The following is a 22,504-nucleotide window of genomic DNA, read 5'->3' as shown; positions in this document are numbered from 1 at the left end:
CCCATTTAGTCTCGTGCGGTATCAGATGTATGTGAATGAAAAAGCATCTTATTCCCTTTTTCACTTTCAGGGGATTACTTTCGGAATTTTTTTCCCTCTCCTATTTTTGTTGTTATTTGCTGGATAAAAAAATCATTTGCGACCCCAGATTCCATTGCAAAGGTATTGTTCGTCTGGAAGTGTACTATCACCACTCTCTCATTTTGGCGGTGAAATACTGCACAGCATTTTTATTTTTCAATCTACTAGCAACATTTACACGATAATTATGGAAGCGAATGATGCGGAAATGAGATATGTGTGTTTTCTTACACACACACTCACGTGGCTTTATCGTGCTGGTGAAATATATCGAGGGGGGATAGAGAGTACTTATAAGAGAGAGGGAGTTGAGCCCGCAAACACAATCCTCTCTCTCATAATATCCTCTCTCACAAACACACATATACAGATACAAGCAGTATGTGAGTAAAGCTCGCATTCCTTTTCGTCCGGCCGGAAACTTCCCACTCCTTTTCCGAAACGATACTCGGGTACGTACCTTAGAGGATGTGCATCCGAGGAAGTCATTTCTCCAAAGGAATGTCGAGCGAGTGTGTTCATTGTTAGAATTCATTGCATCAACTAAACTTTGTCTTCTGGTTGTATCTCATGGGCGCCATTAAGGACATAATTTGGAAACTTATGGCTCCTGCTTCGGACGTTAATGTGCCGCATAAAGCATTGACTTTTCAATGAAGGTGGTCCTCGGCTGTTTGTTTCGTCCTTTACCCCCTGAGCTACCCTTAACCCTTCCCGTCGTGCTCTCCTAAGTCTTGCCATTTTCTCATTCTCCCACAGTGCGTGCAAAGTAAATATTATTTCTATGTCTCAGTGCAATTTCGCTCTAGTCTCTTAGAGAGGGAGGGAGAGAGAGAGCACGACTTCACCACCCTCTCTGTTTCTCCTTTTTGCACTCTCCATACCCTCGATCTCTTCATCAAAACCCAGGGTTAAAGTAGTTGTTGTCTCGACGTCTAAAGCTTTACCCAAGTTTAATTTATAAAAGCACTAAAAGTTTCGGGCGATGATATTTCAATTCGACAGGTCAAGTTATTTCGCTGTGTGCGGGGGCTCGACTTTATTAATATTTCGAGATGATATTTATTAGTAGTTTTTAGTCGGATACGAACGTGCATTAAGAATACGTACGGTGATAATAAATTTCTTTGCCGGGAGAATTAAAACCCGGCGGGAATGTTACGTGATGACGGCATCGGAGACCGTTTACTGTTGGCTGTGGAAACATCTCGAAAATTTAAGGATATTTACTCTCTCTAGGCTTACATTCCTCCAAAGTCTATTCGAATTTATTTTTCAGGATTTGAGTTTTGTCGGTTGGGATTTTCAAGGTATGTTGTATTCAGCTTTTGCTGGATAAAGTTGTCTTTAGATGGCTGAGAATGCCGATGTAACTTGCAATTTCAGCTCAGCTTATATAGTTATGAATTGACTGACGGTGGGAAAGCTGCGAAGGAATGTTCGTGTATCGATTAGACAGCATCCACTGATATGTTGCTCTAAAATCACGATGTCATTTGAAGACACCTGAATACCGTGTCCAAGATGCAGTAATACTCAGCTATCTGTTAAAGTCGTTGTAAATGCATTTAAGCAGAGTGTCCAACTCTCCGGGTCCCAATGGCAACAGAAGAATTGTTTTCAGCTCATTTCAAAGACTTCCTGGATGTAAGATCTACCATTTCGAGACGATTTGTTTCACTCATTCTCTGAAGACGAAATTACTGAAATGTATCCGAAACTGTACAGCGATTTAAAAAATAAGTATTTTTTTTCTTGTCACGTGAAGATTCGAGGTTATAGCCAGGGACCACCCACATCCCAGAATTGTGATGATGACTGATGCATGGAAATTAATGGAATCACATGATTGTACTGTCAGTTGGTGACACAAATCGAACCCCCAACCTCGCACTTTTCGGGCGCGTGCTCTACCATTAAGCTACAGAGAGGACATACATTTTCTTTCCCAAGACCACTGTGTTCCTTTTGTGCTGAACGGGAGGGACTGCGCAATAGGCAACCTCCTAACTCAGTACATAAAATAGGTATAAATAGTTGAGTAATCCAGAGTATTTCTATTTCTCGATTGTTTTTTAAAACTTATTCTCGGAGTTGGTGGAAGGGAGAATATGTACAGTATAATTTTACAGACGGGTTTAGGGATTTTTCATCGTGACAGCTATATAATACGGATGAATGAAATTGTGAAAAACACTAAATAGGGTTAACTGAAAGTGTGAAGGGGGAAAGGTGTTCACACAGAACATACCTCTCTGAATATTCGTCCCGATGGGCGTAACTCTGGACGCTGTCTTCTTCGATGAGGAACTTCATCTTCTGGTAGAAAGACGCCGTAACTGCGGGAGGTTGCTTCCTCAACAAGATGTCCAAGGGATCGGGAGCCGACGAGCAGAACGGGCTGGCCTTGCATTTCTCCTGAAGGCAGCATTCACTGTCCGCGCAGTCGACCAGGCCATCTGGCAAGTGAAATATAAGAAAATAAATCTAGGGTAGAGAAAAAAGTAAGAAAGCGAGTGGTATATAACACTTTCGTAAATAACGTCAATTTCTGTTTTCCTTAAAAGTTCTGACGGGTATGGATTCACGCGTCTTTTCCTCCCAGAAACGGGCCAAATATTATTCGAGGCACGATCTTGCGAAAGTGAATTTGATCAGAGTCACGCCAACTTCCGGGCCTCGAGAGTACGTGAGGTCTGCATGTATAAACATTGTTGATATGCATCGAGCGAAACATTAGATACTACAAATGTAACCACATAATGACGAGTAGGGAGCAAAACAAAATATATTATGCATGGTAACAAACCGTTGAACGCGACAAAGTAGCCACCGGCAATGTCTAGCACTGATGGCTTTAGGCTAGTGTTTCTCGTTGTTTTTGTACCCAAGGACTAGTAAAATGCCTGAAACAATTCATTGTGACTGTATGACCCGTATAAGATCATACTTCATAGGATCATTTCTACAGTATGATTTACGAGTTCGTGTATGACCCGTATTTTGCGGGACATTGCCGTATTTTAGGTTGGACCGATATATTAATTATTTTACTGTATTTTTTTCAATTAAGCTGATTTTATTATTAATTAATTTATTAATCTATTATTAATTAATTTAGAATTATATTATTAATTTATTTATTAAATATTTTTGTTTCATTCTGACATATGAATGTTTTGGGAGGCGTTTGCATTGTAGCGTTATGGCCGCTTTAATAGAGTTCTATTATTATATATTTGCTTTTGTACAGTGTCGTGCAAATTTAGGTTGTGTACCCGTTTCTTGTAGTACTGCGGATGGGCCATGAGCGTTTTCGTATAACACACATATAACTGGGTTAGCTTTACGTCATACTTGTCAAGTGTATTAATTGTCAGTGAATATTAATTGTACCTTATTGTGTTGCCACCTTAGCAATCGGTTTTATGATCAGATCAATAAATTGGAATTTGAAATTTGAATTGCGTTATTTTTACTAAAATCGAAAACGTGCACATAGCAATTACAAATACAACGCCACAACAGGCAAAATGCCCAACGAGGTGGCTGAGAAAAAGATGCCCATAACAAATATGGATGTCATATATTTCAAAAATACAGCAACCCAATTAAAAATGCAATTAACAAAAATTGTAAACAATATATACACATGATAAAATATTATACAATGCCCATAAAGAATACTTATGGTTGTCTTATTCTAAGTATGGATAGCTTCTCGATTTACCCCAACATGTTTATCGTATTTCTTTTTAAACGTGCCAATTGTGTCACAATGTACTACCTCCGGGGGTAAGCTGTTCCATTTATTAACAACCCTATTAGAGAAAAACTCCCTCCGACAACATAGCCTTGAATTGCCCCTCACCAATGGATACTGGTATGTCCTTGTCAAAGCAGTCGATTGGCGGCGTATTAATAATATTCATGGTCCATCCTATCCATCCCATTGAGAGTTTTGAACACTTCGATCATATCTCCCTGACACCTGATGCGTTCATCCAATGTAAACATATTTGAAAAATGAAGTCTCTCTTCATAACTCAATCCTCGTGTGCCAATAAGGACACGCGTAGCTCTTCTCTGCACCCCTTCAACCAATTCTATGTCCCTCTGTAGTTATGGTCTCCAAAACCTTACAGCATACTCCAGTCCAGGACGAACTAAGCCTCGAAAAAGCGGAAGAATGACTTTAGGAGAACGCGAAGAGACCTTTTTTCAAAATGAGACCAAGCATTCTATTCGATTTTTTCACCACCGCTGTGAACTATGTTCAGAAAATATATAATTATATTTATAATATATATTTCTCAAATATATATTATTATATTTATGACTACAAATATAAATATCCATCTCACATATTTGTCTTATATTTTCATTTTTCTTCTTCCGGGAAGTGCATTTCAAATTGCTATCATGCAATTGTCTACCAGATACATCTCGCTTCCACAACAGCCTTTTACTTTAGCATTGACGAGCCCAAGTATTGTGTAAAGTTGATTTCTCAATGGAACAATTTTCCCTAAACACCCTCAGTTTACACCTGCTGAAAATCAGAAGGAAAGCCTATTTCATTATTAAAGCTATGCCACTTTTCACTGGAGGATTCAGTGATTTTTATCGTGCCGTGGAAAGAGTCAATGAAATGTGATTATACATTTTTTTTCCACTGATTTTCAATGGTCTTTGATTTCAGCAATAATTGACAATTTCATTGGGAAGTGCATGTTTTGGCAGCAACTAGCGACACCCGGTATGCAGGACCACAATTTCCCGTATTTAGTTTAGTTACGTGAAATACCTACTGCAACATATTAACATTTTAAATTTGGAGGTTAAACATTTCTTTCGTCATCGAACACTTCTAAATGCTTCAGGGGAACACCAGAGTGCTCGCGAGCACCAGGTCTGAGACGTTTGTCCATCTAAGAGTCTTCTAACTTTAATTTAATTTGAGGCGGATTCTCTCCTCGTGAACGTTAACCTTTCATCGCCTCCTGGATAAGCCAACCCATAAGGTCTCCTGTTGCATACTAATCTTCTATCGCAACCTCCCACCCCTCCGACTGTTCCAGCTCCTTCCGTAAAAGACGATATCGCCATTTGTAGCCCTTTCCGATCCGTGGAGCTCTTCTGTACGCTGCGGGATTCTGTGAACCAGTCGGTCACGACACGTAATTTTACTGCAGCTGATTTATAAAATTAAATTATGAGAAGTATTTGGGATGACCCGAAACTCTGTTAATGGAGGGTCCGATAATAGGGGTCCAAACGCACCTATTGTGAAACGTAGCTTCTCTGCAGATTTGAGATTTGCCCATTGGTAATAGTATTTGTATAGATTTTTATAGCAGATTTAAACTTGAATGGCTTTTATATATCCCATTGATTGGCAAAATTTTTATGAGTTTAGCATATTTTAGTAGTTTTTTTGGATACAAGTAGCAATAGTTTTGGTGACAGTTGTCGATATCCGAGGATGATGTCACTCTCCGCTGTCCATACAAAGGTTTTTAATAGCTGGCTGATACGAAGATATATTTTGGAAAGAGGGAAAATTCAACTACCCACGTCTATTCACATTCCGGGTGAATGCACTAGAATACAGAGGCAACGAATATCTTATTCTTCCCTTGGAGCTCTTGGACCTTTGTATGGATAGCGGGGAGTGACATTATCCTCGGATAAGTCGCCATCTGGTGGCATCGTCAGCAATTGTGACTTTTGGACTGAGTTAGGTCCGACCGTCCATGTACGGTCGCGTTCAGTGCACACGAGCTCCAAGGAAAGATAGAGCAATTCGGTGCCTCTGTAGTCTAGTGGTGTAGGGCGTTCACCCGGAAAGTGAAGGGACGTGGGTTCGATTCTCCGCAAGGGAAGTTGAACTCACTTTCCAAAATATATCTTCGCCAGCCAGCTGTTAAAAACCTTTGTATAGTTGCCGTTATGTGTCCCGTATTTTTCCTATTCACTCTCCTAAAAATATAGCATTTATTTCTGAGTAAAATATTTTTGCTAAAGGCATAACTGGTCATTTTCACGAACCAATCAGAATCAAAACGAACCAGACTGTGATTATACTAATTACAGAGACGTTATCAGGTCAAGCTGAAATGGATTCTCGATAATACATTCAAATTCCCTTTTGCGATCGTAAAAGTTCCGAAATTCGTCCCCAGGTAGACAGAGAAAACGTGAGAAAATTCTCCCTTTTTTCACGTGTCGGCCAAGAAATAACTCGGCATAATTTTGGTGAACGGCCCCCGGAGTTTAGAAAAGATGAGCCAAAAGACATGTTCCATCTTATGGCAGGAACCATTTCTGACCATGTTACGAACTAGTAAAAGACATCTTTAGCTATAGTTTCGGGTTCATTTGTTCTCGGTGCCTAAAGCTTCTGCATTGCATTGTGAATGCCTTTCTCCCCCCCCCCCACCACCCCGACCTGAACACAACCTAATGTAAAATTCATGTCCTTGACTCGGCTATGCTACTGTTTAAAGACGTTTTGCGAAGTATATCCTCCACGCCCCTCTCTCTCTTTATCTCCCTCGTTGTACTATCCTTATGTGGTATCAGGTACAGCTCTTTTGCGTGAAGGATATAAAAGAATAATAATAATAAAAAAAGACCGCAGGTGCGCATGGAGGTTTCGCTACACCCCCCGCCCTAAACATTACATGAAAGAAGAACAAGAGCAAAAAATAAGGTAGAAAATAGAGTAAAATGGAGCCACACACAAGAAAGCATAAATTTTGCATTTCATTTAGTCTCTTGTAGTTCAGGGATACGGAATGGGTTCCAAAAAACATGGTTGTGTTGTTAGATAAGAGGGGAAAACGGGGTATTTAAGAAATATTTTCACATCTATAAGATGGAAACTCGCGAAACATTTTGAGAGAGAGCTGAATTCTCTTTAATGAATAGTTTTTGAATATTAGATTATTATCTCTTCCGGACGTATTTCCAACTGAAACATTTATGAGATATTTCCGCCGTGTGGCCAATAATATACTCGTATATTTCACCAATATCAGATCTATCAATGTACGACAGAGCCAAGATACAGTGCACACCGCTTAATATGATCACATTGGAACTCGGGGATTTCTGATAACAGTAACCGATAGATGAATATATCCGAAAAAAAAATTACTGGTTGTAAGTAAGATGACCATATGTTCTGTTTGGACGAACGGGATGTAAGGAAATGGGACAACTCCGTTCTCTTCCCCTCCCTGTACATGACGCTTCTAAAGGTCATGTCGTCTCCCCCAACAGTTGAAAAAAAGCTAAAATAGAGCTAAAATCCTTATTTTTTGTTCAGAAATTGCGGGGAGTTAGAAAGGAAGCTGAGTAATGCATATTACGGAATTATTATATCACTTTTTATAATATCTACAGTAAGTTCTATAGATTCCCTTGTCACAAAGTCTTCCGGGAGTGGAATTGTGAATGTAATCAGTTGAAAGAAACTGATCATAAACTGAAGAAAGGGCCTATTTTTGTCTTCACTTTTGGAAATAACCGTCGCAAAACAACTCCACATGTACACGGATCATAGCGGCCCGATTAGGACATAGTGAACTGAGTAGGAAAATTTTTTGTCAATAAAGGAGCCTTCTATGACCTCTGACAATGTCTTGCAGATTGATAACGATAACTTATCGAGGGAAAGAACTAAGTCTGGTTCAAAATCAGCTTCAAAACATAGAAAAAAGAAATGAAAAGTTTTCGACGGAAAAAAAAATTGGTAACATAAAATCTAACTCCTGATAACTGTAAAGGAATTTTTCCCCATGTTATGATATTGGTTCGTTCCGCACTTTGCGTAAGTGATAAAAATACCCAAATGATAACATTATTTTATGATTCTAATAATGGGCGTGTACTGTATATTCACCAATAATGCCATTAAATAAACAAATCATATCAGTTTACTTCTTCTTACTTCCACATATATTTCAACTTGAAACAAAAATCTTTCTCTTCCTTTTCCCCCCTTCTCCCTCTGATGAAACTCCACCCAAACACAAAATATACGGCAAATCTCTACAAATTTTTTCCAAGACTGAAACTGTCATTGGAAAAAGCTATAATAGAAAATTTCACCATTCTTATTCCTTAAATAATTTCTTTTCAGCTTCGAAATCTCCAGTTATTCTTCCACCTTGGTCAAAACGACACAAAAATGCTTCTTGACCGTCCGAAACTCTTTTTTATGCTTCCATTCATAAGCTTGACTGGTTGAACCCTGGGTTGTGGTTTGACCGTTTGTCTGATGAGTAATTTGTGCATAGTGTTTTGTTTTCCTATATTCAGTGGAAAAACTCCACTATTTTTTCCCACACCATCCAGATATTCTTCACCTTCAGCCAAAGCCTGAAATATCATTTACCTCGGGCCAAAACCAAAACATCCTCCTTTCTGCTACATTATTTCGTAACATATACTGTTGTTCTACCTCAGGAAAAAACATCCCATTAGTTTTTCTCGAGAGGCCAAGATATTCTTCTAGTCGTCCACTCCTTTGAAAAACATCCCGCTGGTCTTCTACTGTGTCCAAAACTCCCTACCGTTCTTCTACTACTTTCATAAACATCTTACCGTTTCTCCTCTTCTTCACCCGAATGGAAATCTCAAAGGATTCTAAAGAGAATCCAAGGGGATTTCCATTCGGGTGAGGTAGAGGAACAGTAGGGTGTTTAAGAAAATAGTAGCAGAACGCGGGTAGAGTGTTTTTGGACAGAATAGAAGGACGGCGGATTATCCTTAAAATGATTGAAATCTTCAAAAGATGTGAGAAGGTGGGTGCATCTGGTCTATATCTACCTATTTTCGAAACAAACGTCTTACTGCTCGTCTTTGTCTTTCCGAAACATATCTTTGTGTTACTCCGAGCTAAAAATAACACCGCAGTTCAACTACTTCAGGCTGAAACATCTTTCGTTTCTTCTACTTCTCTCAGAAACATCCGACTGTTCTTCTATTTCTTTCAGAAACACCCCAGCGTTTTACTTTGGGTTAAAAACTCCATACTTTGAAACAAAACATCCCTCTTTACTTATACTTCTTTATGAAACATTCTACTGTCCTTCTACTTTTTTTCAGAAATGTCCCGCTCTTCTTCAGACCCAGTAAAAACAATTCCTTTGTTCTACTTCTTTCAGAAACATCCCCACATATACATTACTTCTTTCAGGATCACCCTACTGTTCTTCCTTTCCGGGACAAAAAAAACATCCTCCCTTTTTCTATTTCTTTCAGAAACATACTACAGTCGAATCCCGTTTTAACGAATACCGTTATAGCGAAAATCTCGTTTTAACGAACACTTTTCTGATCCCTCAGATAAGTTTACATAGGAACAATGCAAAAACCTGGAATTCCTTTATAACGAAATTTTATTATAACGAAGTGATTTCTTCGGTCTCTTGGAGTTCGTTATAACGGGATTCGACTGTACTATTCTTTTAATTTCGAGACAAAACGCACACTTCTATATTTTCTTCTAATTTTTTCGCGGATTCATCAAAATTATTTCAGAAACATTGTCTCATTTCTCTACCTGTGACTTCACTGTCTGCATTTGAAACTTTCCTTATTTTTGTTTGTTGGACGAAGCTTTCTCCTATTCTTCTAGAACAATCTTCCTAGAAACCTCTTCCAATTTTTCAGTTAATTAGTAATGATGCAACTATTATTCTTTTCAGAACCAAAATTTATTTACAGCTGCTATTGCCTCCAGTTAAAATGTTTAGCTATTTCTATAATACACACAGGTCAGATAACCTCAATTATTAATTACCATTTTACTTCAGGCTAGAATTTTGTCTTTCATTTCCATACCACGAAACTAGTTCAGATTTATTCAAATCAGTAATTTCAAAATTCTCCAATTCCACCAGTTATATTCGTCTCTCACAACTTGAAAACTCTAATTAATTAAATAATACGTTTCCGTGGAAAAATAACATTCCTCTCTTTCGCGATGATATTCACGGAAAAAGGCAGTTAATATTTATTCACAATTATACGGAAGTCACAACAAATTAATCCAGGAGTTGACACTCTGGGGGATTCCCGAAACCATCCCTATCCCTTCCTCAACCTCATCTCCCAGAAGGGTATACGGAAAAATCCCTCCCCAACTCGACACACCCTCTATAATTTTCAGATACAACAAAGTAAACCAAAATAAATTAATCTTGAATCCTCCCTGTATTACCCGGAGTTACTTCCCGGCCGCCCTCTATAACAGAAGATTATCTTTCGAGAGAAAGGTGTACGTGGTTTATATTAGGATTTTTAGACACGAAAGCCGGGAATTTATGGATTTATACGCGTTAATTAGTTGCCGGGACAGCATGAGAAAGCTAGGGACTGCTTTGATCCACTTTTTTTCGGTTGGAAATCCTCCTCCGAAAACAAAATTACAGTAGAAATCCGTTATAGCGACAGTTCACAATCAAGAGGAAAATTGTCGTTATAATGGACTTCTCGTTATAAGCCAGCGATGGACTAATAAAAATAAATATTTAGGTGCTAGCCAGATTTCTTAGGAGCCAAACATGCTTTTTGTTCTAGGAAGAGAAACATCCCTTAATTATTTCCCCTATTTTTCAGTTCCTTTCCGTACTAAAAAGACCTACTTAATGAGACCAGAAAATTTTGTGTCATTCTTACAATTTATGGATCGCATATGAAGTTTTTCAGGCACCGATACTTATTTTATAGTCACTATGACGATCAGTCGCTTGGAGTTTGTCAGCACCCCCTCCCCCCATAAGCGAAATTTCATTTGCCATCAAGATTTTCCCTTATGTGAATTGCTGAAACATTGATATAGCTTCTTAGACATAGTCAAAATCTCGATAGCAATTCAATATCCGTACAAGTCTCAACTTTTGGAAACAAAAGGAAGAGAGCCTAATGTACACCTCCATCCAGAGAAGTCCTCTGATTCATTGGACTCTATTTTTTTGGTTCCAGCAGCTAAAGACTTTGTTTTGAAGGATGGGGAAACGATGATCGTATCAAGAATTTGGCAATGTCCATCAAATATTATCGATACTTCGGTGGTTTTATGATATATGATGATTGTAACTGATGCTGATCCTTACAAGAGATTTTTGGAATCGTTCTAAAAAAACGAATCAATTGCATAACAGTTGCTATCGGCTGTAAAATAGCGAAGATGGTTGAGGTCCGATAAAGATATGTGTTGGAGACTCATAAATTCAGTGTCTTAGAGTATAAAAATCCATGGACAAAGACAAAGATGGCCACAGTACAATGCATTCGTACGATATCAGCACGCCATTCCTCATACTGTCTTGGGAAATGCAAATGCAATTTTGCGTTTGCAGAAATATCCCATTCTTCTATTCGTATTACGAAGCTTAAACGATTCTTGGCTTACATACAGAACTAAAAAGGCATATAAAACATGAATTCGATCAAGTTGATATGAATTTGCATAGAAATATTCATGTAATAATCAGTTTTGAGGCGGATGTTCTAATTTTTTGAAACAAAGAAAAAGTAATTCGACTCTTTAAAAAACATTCAATCTACTTTATGCAAATTTTTGGCTGACGATATACTCAAGAACAACCTCTTAGAAGATGAAAACACAAATTACAACTATACTGTTAATTTGGGCTTTCGAACTTGAACATTTTATGAAGTACTCTCGGAAATTTCCGGGCTGTTCTAATTTTTTAAAAAGGACTTGTATAGTGAGGTCAGCACTAGAATAGAAAGAGAGGAAGGAGGTTGAAAAATCGATGTGTGGGTCCACATTCTTTGCTAAAAGTTCCCAAGGGTGGGATTACACTATAAAAGTTTGATGAAAGATCTTTCACAAAACAACCAATAAGATTATTGGTCATAATTGTTAAGCTTTATGAAATAAATTTTTTAAAACTTTTATATTGTAATCAGCATGGCTTCTTTATGAAGAGAGAAGAACCCTAAAAAAAAACCACTGGTTTTTTTTAGGATTTTTACATGTTATAAGGAATGCGTTCTAATTCTAATAATCGAATATTTTTTGTACAGGGTGGTGAAAAATAAACTGACACTACTCAAACGTATGTAGCGCTCATTCTGATGGAGGTATTTCGATGATACTTGGTATATAAGATATATGGACCATGAGGAACAGAAAAATTCAATTAAAAATAAATTAAGTTTTGACAACCAAGTGTAAAAGTGACACTTTTTTTTTATCATCACACTTATCTTTCTCTTCCATGGTTACTAAGTTTCAATGGAATGCGTTCACCACAACGGACGCTACATGGGTCGCAGTAGTGTAGTATAATTGAGCTAAGTAGTGTCATATTGAATTATACTGACACTGTTCCGACGTATGTAGCGTCCGCGGTGGGTGAACGTATTTCATCGGAACTTGGTACGTACGTTATTTGTATCGTGGAAAAAATAAAACTGAGAAAAAAAAAGTTCTACTTTCCACGTGGTGGTGAAAAATTGAACTATTTTTTATTGAATTCTCCCCATGCTCCATGTACCCTATATACCGAATTCTATCAGAATGAACGCTACATACGTCTGAGTAGTGTACAGTTTATTTATAAGGGGCGATTCAAGTATTACGTAAACAGATTTTCAGCCATTTTGACTCCCCTCGCCCCCCGTCATCAAAACTCAGCAAATCCGAAACCCCCCCCTCGATGCTGACGTAACACTTGAATGACCCCTAAAACCACCCCGGATCCTTAACATTACATATTTTAAAATCACCCGTTATATAGTGATATCCTCGTTATAAAACCGTACCCGTTGTACCGGGTACTTTTCTTCTCTTCCACTGTATAAGCCGAAAAGTTCTGAAATCGGGTCTCATTAAGTAGCCATAGATTCATCAAAGGGTAAGAGGGGGGAAAAAATAGAAACTGTGCCCTATCTACAGCCGTATTGCAATCGAATGTCATGGTAAGGATCTATTCTTAATGTATTTGGACCCAGCTACTGCTAAAGAAATGGGTCCGAGAGTCCATTTCTTATCCCGGTCCCTTTATTTTTTTCCCCTTCCGATTCCCGTTGTTTTGTTGGACGGGAAATAAAGCAAAAAGGCCGATATCTCTGGCGTTATTATCTTTTGTTATCCTTATTTTTTGTTATCTCCTCTGGTTTATTTTCCTTTGTTTTTTGCTTCATGTCCATTTGTGTTTTCTTCTTCTACTACTACTACTACTACTACTATGGTGTTGTTGTGTGCCTTTTAGTTTATTTTTATTTATTTATTTATTCTCTTCTATTATTTTCTATTTATTGAATCTTATGATGGATCACTTCATGGTTTCGGGTTTCCGTTTCCCGTTTTTTTTTATGGTCTTATGTCTGATTTTTTCCTTGTTTTCTGTTTCTGATTGACTCTACCGTCTGGGAGAGATATTTTATAAGCCTTTTTTGACCGATTGGATTTATATTTTTCGGTCTGTTTCTAGGTCTAATCAAGCGAAATCTCGAATATCTAAAACACAGTTTCAATTGTTGTCACGTTAGTGTGTATTGATGTTGTTTTATACAGTGAAACCCGTGCGAAACGGAACGTCAACCGACTCAAATAATATCCCGTTATAGACAGATTTCCATTTTGTAAAGGGTGGAAATGAAAGCACTTATCATTGAACAGACTGTATTTTGATTCCGTTTAAGACAGGTTTCACTATACAAGGTGTCCTGTAAGTGCTAATGCGACTGTTATCTCATCAACCGTTTGTTGTAGTGTTATTATTCTATTTGAAGGAGAAAAAAAATGCTCAAAATGTGTTCGAGAAATTATATTGTATCTGAAAATACAGTGTGTCACAAAATAATAATAATAATAATAATAACTTTTATACGGCCCCGTTGTCCTCTAAATCTCAATAGTTGTTATCTTGTCATTTCTGAGTAGAATAAAAGATATCTAACGTGTTTAACTGCAATATTCACTGAAATATTTGAATTCAAAAATCGGAGAAAAGTTATGGAACAACAGCAGAAACTAACGGACAACGCTTCTTTCTCTTATTTATGCTGTCGTTCTTTCTTAACTTTTCTCCGATTCGTGAATTATCTTAATTATCTTAATTTGTGAATTCGAATATCCCATTGAATATTGCATTTAAAAATGTAGGATCTCTTCGGTTGGATTCCGACAGGGCAACAACTTTTAATTGAAAGTTAGAGACCGTATAAAAATTTCGATTTTGTATTTTGTGGCACACCGTATTTTCACCCTCAAAACTGGTAATGGATAGTTCTTGAACGTCTTTTTAACGTATTTTTAAATTGGAATCATATCTCTACAATGGACGGTTGATGAGATAGAGGCCGCACTCACAGGACATTATGTATAGTTGACCCCGGATAGCGATTAATCGAATACCCAGCTTAAACGAAAATAAAATCTTGAAGAACTAAAATTTCTCCCATAGTGACATTGCGAAAGATCCTACCTTGATGTGTGGGGGAAATCAGCTTTCATGATGTCAGCTGGTTACTAAGGAATCCACTACCTTCAATAAGTGGAATTCCGGCTGTTTCGATAGTAACCTTAGAGAATTATTGCAATGATGTCCTTATGGTATTTTTTTTATTTATTTACAAATACAAAGGTGACAGCAGGCTAAATGCCTAACGATGTGACTGAAGATATCCGTAAAAAATACGGATGCCAAATATATCTGAAATACGGCAACTGGATCAGCACCTCATAGAGATGGGAAGCCTCCGCAGTCTGCTTTTGACGTCAATAAATAGTCCATTTTCCCTCAGAATATTCAGGAGAAAAAAAAAAATTCCCTGCTCGTGCCAGTATCATCGTCGTGAGGGAAAAAAATGATCGCGATCAGAATTGGCGATTTCTATTCCGCACATCCAATCACTAAGCGGTATTTGTGAGCCAATCAGGAAGATTCTACGCCAAAATAAGAAGAAACGAAATAGGATGCTGTGTTCCGAAATGTGGCAAACTTGCTAGGTAGTCTGGATGACGTTTATGGTAAACAGTGCAGAGGACTTCTATCTGTAGGAGGTGCTGACTGGATGCAAGAGCAATGACCACGACAATGCTAAAAACAGAGATAAAACAAAATACACTGCTATAAAAAAATAATGGTTGTCTTATCTATGAGTATGGTTTAACTTCTCGGTTTTCCTCATTATAAAAGTCGTATTTCCTTTCAAACGTGTCAATACTGTGTTGGAGTTCAAGGCGTCCGGGGAGGTAAGCTATTCTATTGTACCGGACACTTTCCACAAGACTTCGAGATGGCAATACAAGAAGTGGTTCGACGGACAAACACGGATTTATTTACAGAACAGCAATTTACACGTATTTACAGAGTAATCAGAGAGCTAACAACTTTCGCGCAAAGTTCAATCACAACTGACTTTTCATCCAGTCTCTCTGATCTGGAATCTGCATCCTTCTTTCGATCGCCTCATATTTATAGCTCCGGTCGAAACTTCGAGAAAATGAACATTTCACAAATTTCTATTTCATAGTACCTGGTTTGTGGCGCCACTGTCTGAATGGGCGTAACCTTCTGGAAGCTTCTGTCCAACCCTCTACCAGTTCTTCGCCAATCCCATGCCTTTGCGTAATACCGAAACCGGTATCAACATTTCGATATTTCTGACAGCCATCGAACAAATCGCGCCATCTATCGTCTATAGATCGTAACACTATTTATTAACAATCTTAGAGGAAAAACTCCCTGCGGCACTTAAATCTGAAATGATGCCTTAAGAAACGATACTGGCAGTTGATTGACGGTGCACACTAAAAACTAATCCGTCCAATCCATCTCGTTGAAAATTTTAAACACTTGAATCATATCCCTCCCACAGACACCAGCGTTCCTCCAATGTAAACATATTCAAAAAATTGTCTCTCTTCATAGATCCAGCCTTGTGCGCCAACAAGAGCACGTGTGGGTCTTCTCTGCATTCCCTCGACGAAGTCAATGCCCCTCAGTAAGTATGGTCTCCAAAACCTGATGGCATACATACTCCAGTCCCCGGAAAAGTGGAAGGATCACTTTAGGATAACAAGGAAACACATTTTCTTGAGAATGAAACCGAGCATTCTATTCGAATTTCTCACCACCGCTGAATAATGTTCAGAAACGGCTCCAAATTGTTTTAAAGCTTTGAAATTGTTTAAAATGCTGCTTTCACAAAATCATTTTTGGATGATTATTCCTTAAATTGGCATTTGGATTACGGAAATCTTATGATTATTATATTCCTAAGAAATTTCAAATCATCTACATCATCAATATCGTCAACATCGAAGACTGTAATATTGGTGATAAATTTAATTTACATTTAATAAATTTAATATAAAAATGTGTAAATAAGGTTAACGAATATGTCTGTTGACTTTATGAATAACTCAAGGCGTGACGGAAAATATTTATAATCAAATTATGAAATTCCTAATTGAAATTTTTCTCGGATTAATTCCTTCGCATCGCGTGACGGGGAATCGATAAATATTTATGAAAATTTTTCACAGGAATCAATTAATTCAATTATTCAAATTAGATTTTTCTCACTCAATTTCTAATTTCATAAGGAAATCGCGAAGGGGGGAAAGGGGGAAAAAAAGTAATATATTTTCTGAATAATTTCCGACGTCGGGGATAGGATTTCGTGACATTAAAATACGGATTGCGTTGACTTTGTATTGAAATAAGGGAGGATTGAAATCCACATCCTCCTCCTCCTCCTCCTCCATCGGGTAATCAGAGATCACCGTCCCGACTTGTTTATTTAAAACCGAGCTACTCGAAAATTCTCCGGAAACCGATTTGCATCTCTCTTTCTCTCTCTCCTAATCAAATTTACGTCTATTCCTTGGAATTCATGCAATTTGCGATTGTAATCATCCAAAGATCTCCTGGTTCCTACGTCAGAGGGTGGAGCGTTTCTTAAGGCGTGGGGAGGTCAGTTTCAAAAGACGTCCATTGACGTTCGGTAATCGAATATTCAGTTTATCTCTCGCTAAAAATACTTTTCATTACACGTGTACGTGGACGGCGTGATCCGGTTGAAGGGTTTATCTGATATGTTCCAACCTGAATACGAGTATAGGCTCGTCAACAACAAATCCGAAACACTGTTAAATATCTACACGTCGTGTATAGTGTAATTGTATTTAAATAAGGCTTGGCAGGAGTTTAAAATACATACTAAAGTCTAACGCAACAATTCCATTCCGTGGTAAAATGCGTAACATTCAACGAAATGTAAAACACGTGTTGTGACATTCATGTCTTCAACACATAGGGACTTTATTTCGAATTCAGAAACGCGTCGAGTGGAAGGATGACGAGTAGGGCTAGGATTTCTATGACTTTGCATATGTTTTTATACATTTTTACATATTTCGATATTTTTACGCAATAGAACCTTTTTTTTTTTTCATGATTGCCAGTTGTTTTAGGGCATTTTTCTATGATCTTCAGAATTTAAGACATATTTTCACATTTTTGAGGCATTATTTTCCGTATATCAGCATAACAGTGAAGAGACTTGTCTGTTTTTCCCCCCAAAAGCTCTCACTTCAATAACTTCATCTATTGCAATTGGTGATTTTTTTAGCAATCAATGCCCTTTTACATCGTTTTTGGCAATGATTGGCGAGTTTTTTTTGGCGATATTAGCAACTACTGTATTGGTAATTTTACGTACCTTTGCCCTCCTTTTTGGCAATGATTGGCGATTTCCCGTATTTTTCTTGAGGAAATATGGTCAGCCTATTTTATAAAATCATATTTCTTAGGTTTTTACGGCTTATATTTTTAGTTATTAGGGCATTAAGTCATTTTTTATGGATAATATTCCGACGGCTTTTAGGTTATAAAAATTCTAGCCCAAATGATGAGTGTATATATATAAGCATGATTATACAGTCGAATCCCGTTTTAACGAATACCGTTTTAGCGAAAATCTCGTGTTAACGAACACTTTTCTAATCCCCCAATAAGTTTACGTAGGAACAATGCTAGGTAACCTGGAATTATTTTATAACGAAATTTCGTTCTAACGAAATGATTCCTCCGGTCTCTTGGCGTTCGTTATAACGGGATTCGACTGTATTCTTATATATCCGTTTTGCACCATATTTTTTTTCTCCGTCCCGATTTTTTTTTTGAAGAAAAAGTCCCAGTTTTTCCCGTTTTTCAGTAGAAGTTTCCTTGAATTTATATAATCAGAAATGTTCATATACAGGTGATTTTCAACGGATTGATTGAATGCAATACGCTTCAAACCTCTCTTTTGCGGACACGGATGGGGTAATTGAATTCACCCGTAAAAGAAGGATGACCAGGTAAAATAGTTTAATCAGGAATTTGAATAATTTAGATTCGTCATACACGGGGAAATTATTATTTCACCGTAAAAGAGGGGGTGACCGCATCTGAGGGGGTGTCCGTTAAGATGGGGGTTTTGCTAGATCCCGTTTGCTGTGCCTAACCTGTTTATGCTCCTAGAATTGTGCTTGATTCGTGTTCTCTCGAAGATGGGTAGATGCTTGAATTTTCGTTTTATGTAAGTATTATGGTAAAAAGTCTGCTTTTTTCAAATGGGAGACCGACTGGCATTCGCGTGTTCGTATAATTTCTAGTACTAAAATGCACATTTCACCTCATAAATATTCCTCTGAGGAGCTTTTAACGAGTTTGTAGATGTGCAATGTGTCGTGAATGTGTGCTGTACCCAACGTGAAGTTCGTTTCTAAGAAATGTATGTTCTATGTTCCAGGGAATGATGCCATCTGAGTGTTCCAAATTAAGAAGCGATCAACTCATCAGGTTATTTTTCCCCCACATGCTTGAATTTTGAGTGTTGTAGGTCTGATTGCTCTCTGTGGAGAGACATTTTCCAATGGTATAAATTTACGACCCTCCGACCTGCATTGCGCCTCAACGGAGTCCAAACCTGAATCCTCGCAATAAGGGTGGATTCACATCCACAGACACTCACCGCGTCGTGTCAGACACGCAACTACTCTTTAACATAAAAATGACTTTCTACGCCTGCGCAGGCACGATACGATAGATATGAATACGTTCACTGGTTTTATGTTAAAGAATGTTTGCCGGTGTCAGACACGACACGGTGAGTGTCTGTAAGATGTGAATCCACCATAAGGGTTGCCCACAAGACCGCACAGAAGCAACGCGTATTATCAAAAGCTTATTCTGCGAGACTTTCAAACAGTAAACATTTGAAAAAAAAAAAAATACTTCGCAATTTTTAATAACAGATGGCGCAGATAAATGATGGCGATGATGAAAACAAACACCCAATATAAGTTGTGCAATTGAATATTCTAAAATCTATTGCATCGAAAGAATCCAACATCGACGAAAATGTAAAGTGTAGACATAAAATATCAGGTGTTTACTTACTTTACTCACAGAAAACAGTCATCAAAAACCATTGCTTTTAAATTCTATGCAAACATTAAATAATATATATTGCCAATGAATAAAATAGCAATAATTCTCGGAAACATCTATTAATAATTGAAGAAGAGACGGGGAAAAATCTATCTATCTATCCATACATATTTATTGACATAGGAATGGGTATAATCAATGTTTGTTAAATGACACGTTTGGAGTAATCTCGAACTCTTTGCACGATCACATTCAAAACCCCTGTTCTGAATATGAATGGAATTTGCATTCGAATATTTGCAGTGACTAAATATTAGCCCCCCCCCCCTCCCCCACTTTGTCGCTGTCTACGAACAATTTTCATATAATTTTGTCTGGGATAAATTAGAATTCGCGAAAATTTCTCATTTTCAACGTTCGTTGGTTGGAAATGAAATTTTGGGTTCATTCGAGATTAATTGGAATGTTGTTTAATTAAAGGTTTTTGAAAATTTTCTCCGATGATGTCATTTGTAATTTGAAACAAAAATTTAAATGGTTGTGAGAAATGGAAAAAATTCATTCTCTCGATGAGGGTATTTTATTTTTGAGATGCTGAGTTATAGTCAGTAATGCCGCCGCTGTAGTAGTGGTCGAGTGGTCACAGTGACGGATTCTCATCAGGAGAACACGGGTTCGAACCCCCACCGTTGTGGTCGGCTGAAGTTGGTTCTTTGTTTCCCAACTTCGAGATGAGAATGCGAGCTAATCTCTCCGTTAAAAAGTCTCGTCACAGAGATCAACAGGCCTCTACAATTATTCAATTATTACACATCACTCATAGTTAGAAAAAATTACGGAAAATGACAGGCCTACACATAAAAAGCTTTATGCAGGAACACACTTCACGTTAGGTTCACAACACATACATGCACGTCTTACATCAGGGAATAGGTCTACTTCCACCTCCTACTGAAATCTCTTCATTGAGACAGAGCAGCGGGCCATGATCTGGTTAGGAGGAGTGTAGTGCGTGCCAACATCATGCTGGACACCCCAATGACGGTACAGTAGTGTCCGGCATAGTTTTGTGTGGATTCCAACTATTGATCTGGTTAGAAGGAGGAGTCAGTAGTGCCGACATTGTGAGGAACATTCCCCCCTCTAATGGTGCGAATGTATGTTCATTTGAAAAACTCGTTTCTCCGCAGGCAGACTTTCAGCACGATACTTACATACAAATACAACACCACAACAGGCAAAATGCCCAGCGAGGTGGCTGAGAAAAAGATGCCCATAACATATATGGATGTCATATATTTCAAAAATAAATCAACCCAATTAAAAATGTAATTAGAAACATTATAAACAATATATACACATGCTAAAATATTATACAATGCACATAAAGAATACTTATGGTTGTCTTATTCTAAGTATGAATAGCTTCTCGATTTACCCCAACATGTTTATTATACTTCTTTTTAAACGTGTCAATTGTGTTATAATTTACTACCTCCGGGGGTAAGCTATTCCATTTATTGACAACCCTATTAGAGAAAAATTCCCTGCGGCACCATAACCTTGCATTGTCCCTTACCAATCGATACTGGTGTCCCCTTGTAAAAGCAGTCGATTGGCGGTGTACTAAAAGTTCATGGTCCATTCTATCCATCTCATTGAAAATTTTGAACACTTCGATCATATCTCCTCGACATCTGCGTTCATCCAATGTAAACATATTCAAAAAATGAAGTCTCTCTTCATAACTCAAGCTCCGTGTTCCAATAAGGACACGTGTAGCTCTTCTCTGTACCCCTTCAACCAAGTCTATGTCCCTCTGTAGGTAGGTCCCTCTCCAAAACCTTACAGCATACTCCAGTCCAGGACGAACTAAACAACGAAAAAGCGGAAGGATCACTTTAGGAGAACGCGAAGAGACCTTGTTTTAGAATGAAACCGAGCACATTCTGTTCGATTTTTTGAACATTCCCGAACAATGTTCAAAAAACCTAAGCCGCTCGTCAATGAGAATTCCCAAATCGGTGACCCTAGTTGCATCCGGGATAGTGACACCATTCAACTCGTAAGAGAACCGTGGGTTGCTCGAACTAAAATGAGCTACCATGCCCTTATCAACGCTAAACGTCATGCTCCATTCATTTGCCCATGCTGCAATCCTGTTTAAGTTGGTCTGGAGCAACTCCCTATAGCTTTGATTCCCGATTACCCCCATTAGCTTCACGATTGCATAAAAAAGAAATTGCTGCACCTGCCACTTTCGCTTCGAAATATGAAAGTTAGATGGCTGGACCGCATAACTATGACAATATGAAAACGTCCGGGAGGGGTTTCTTCAATGCATGAACACACGTGCCACTCAAAGCATTCAGTGGTGGCCCACCGACTAAAAGGCTTACACAATATAGTTACAGAATTCATAGAAACGTGCTGGGAAAAAAACCGCTCAATGAAAAAATTTATTCCAGAATTGGTGGAAAAATAATTTTAAGTTTAGAAATTTTTCAGAGAGAAATAATTTCGGAATTAGCAGCAAAAAATATTTTGCAATTCATGAAAATTTATAATTAAGTGAAAGTATTTCCCCAGAATTATTGAAGGAAATATTTTCAGAAAGAAAGGAAGATTTTCGAAAATAAAAATATATTGAATAAATAATGGAAGTATTTGTATTTGATGGGAAATAAAAATATTTGAGGTTAACGAAAATTCATATTTCATGAAAAAAAGAAAAATTCCAGAATTGATGAAAACTTTCATAATCAAAAATCATCAACGGATAAGGCAAATACCAGGAAATACTAAAAAAATTCCTAATGAATTTCATCACGCTATGGGCGTCGCCTTCAGAGGATAAGAGTATCACGTTGACCGAGTTCCCCACTTGGATTGAGTACCAAATCTCGGTTGCTCGGCGGAACGAAAAAACAATACATCTGTTCAAGTGAAACATCGTGGAAAGAATGAAGCGAAGCGCCTGCGTATTA

General features: G+C 37.8%; 1 protein-coding gene across 1 annotated transcript in view; it reads right to left on the bottom strand.

The window, feature by feature from the left end:
• LOC149089440 (teneurin-a-like) overlaps positions 1-22,504 on the bottom strand; it is a 415,199-nt gene that overhangs the window by 86,728 nt on the left and 305,967 nt on the right. Inside the window, exon 17 of the mRNA XM_089238543.1 lies at positions 2,333-2,540. Coding sequence (XP_089094669.1) covers positions 2,333-2,540 — 208 coding nt within the window. The remainder of the gene's footprint in view (positions 1-2,332; positions 2,541-22,504) is intronic.

This window comes from Pholcus phalangioides, unplaced genomic scaffold (assembly GCF_987345545.1).
Source record: "Pholcus phalangioides strain wild (caught in Gottingen) unplaced genomic scaffold, Ppha-v1.0 ptg000002l_1, whole genome shotgun sequence".
In the NCBI taxonomy this organism is placed as follows: Eukaryota; Metazoa; Arthropoda; class Arachnida; order Araneae; family Pholcidae; genus Pholcus; species Pholcus phalangioides.
Note: the sequence above shows the minus strand (reverse complement) of the source record. Positions and strands in the feature narration are given on the sequence as shown.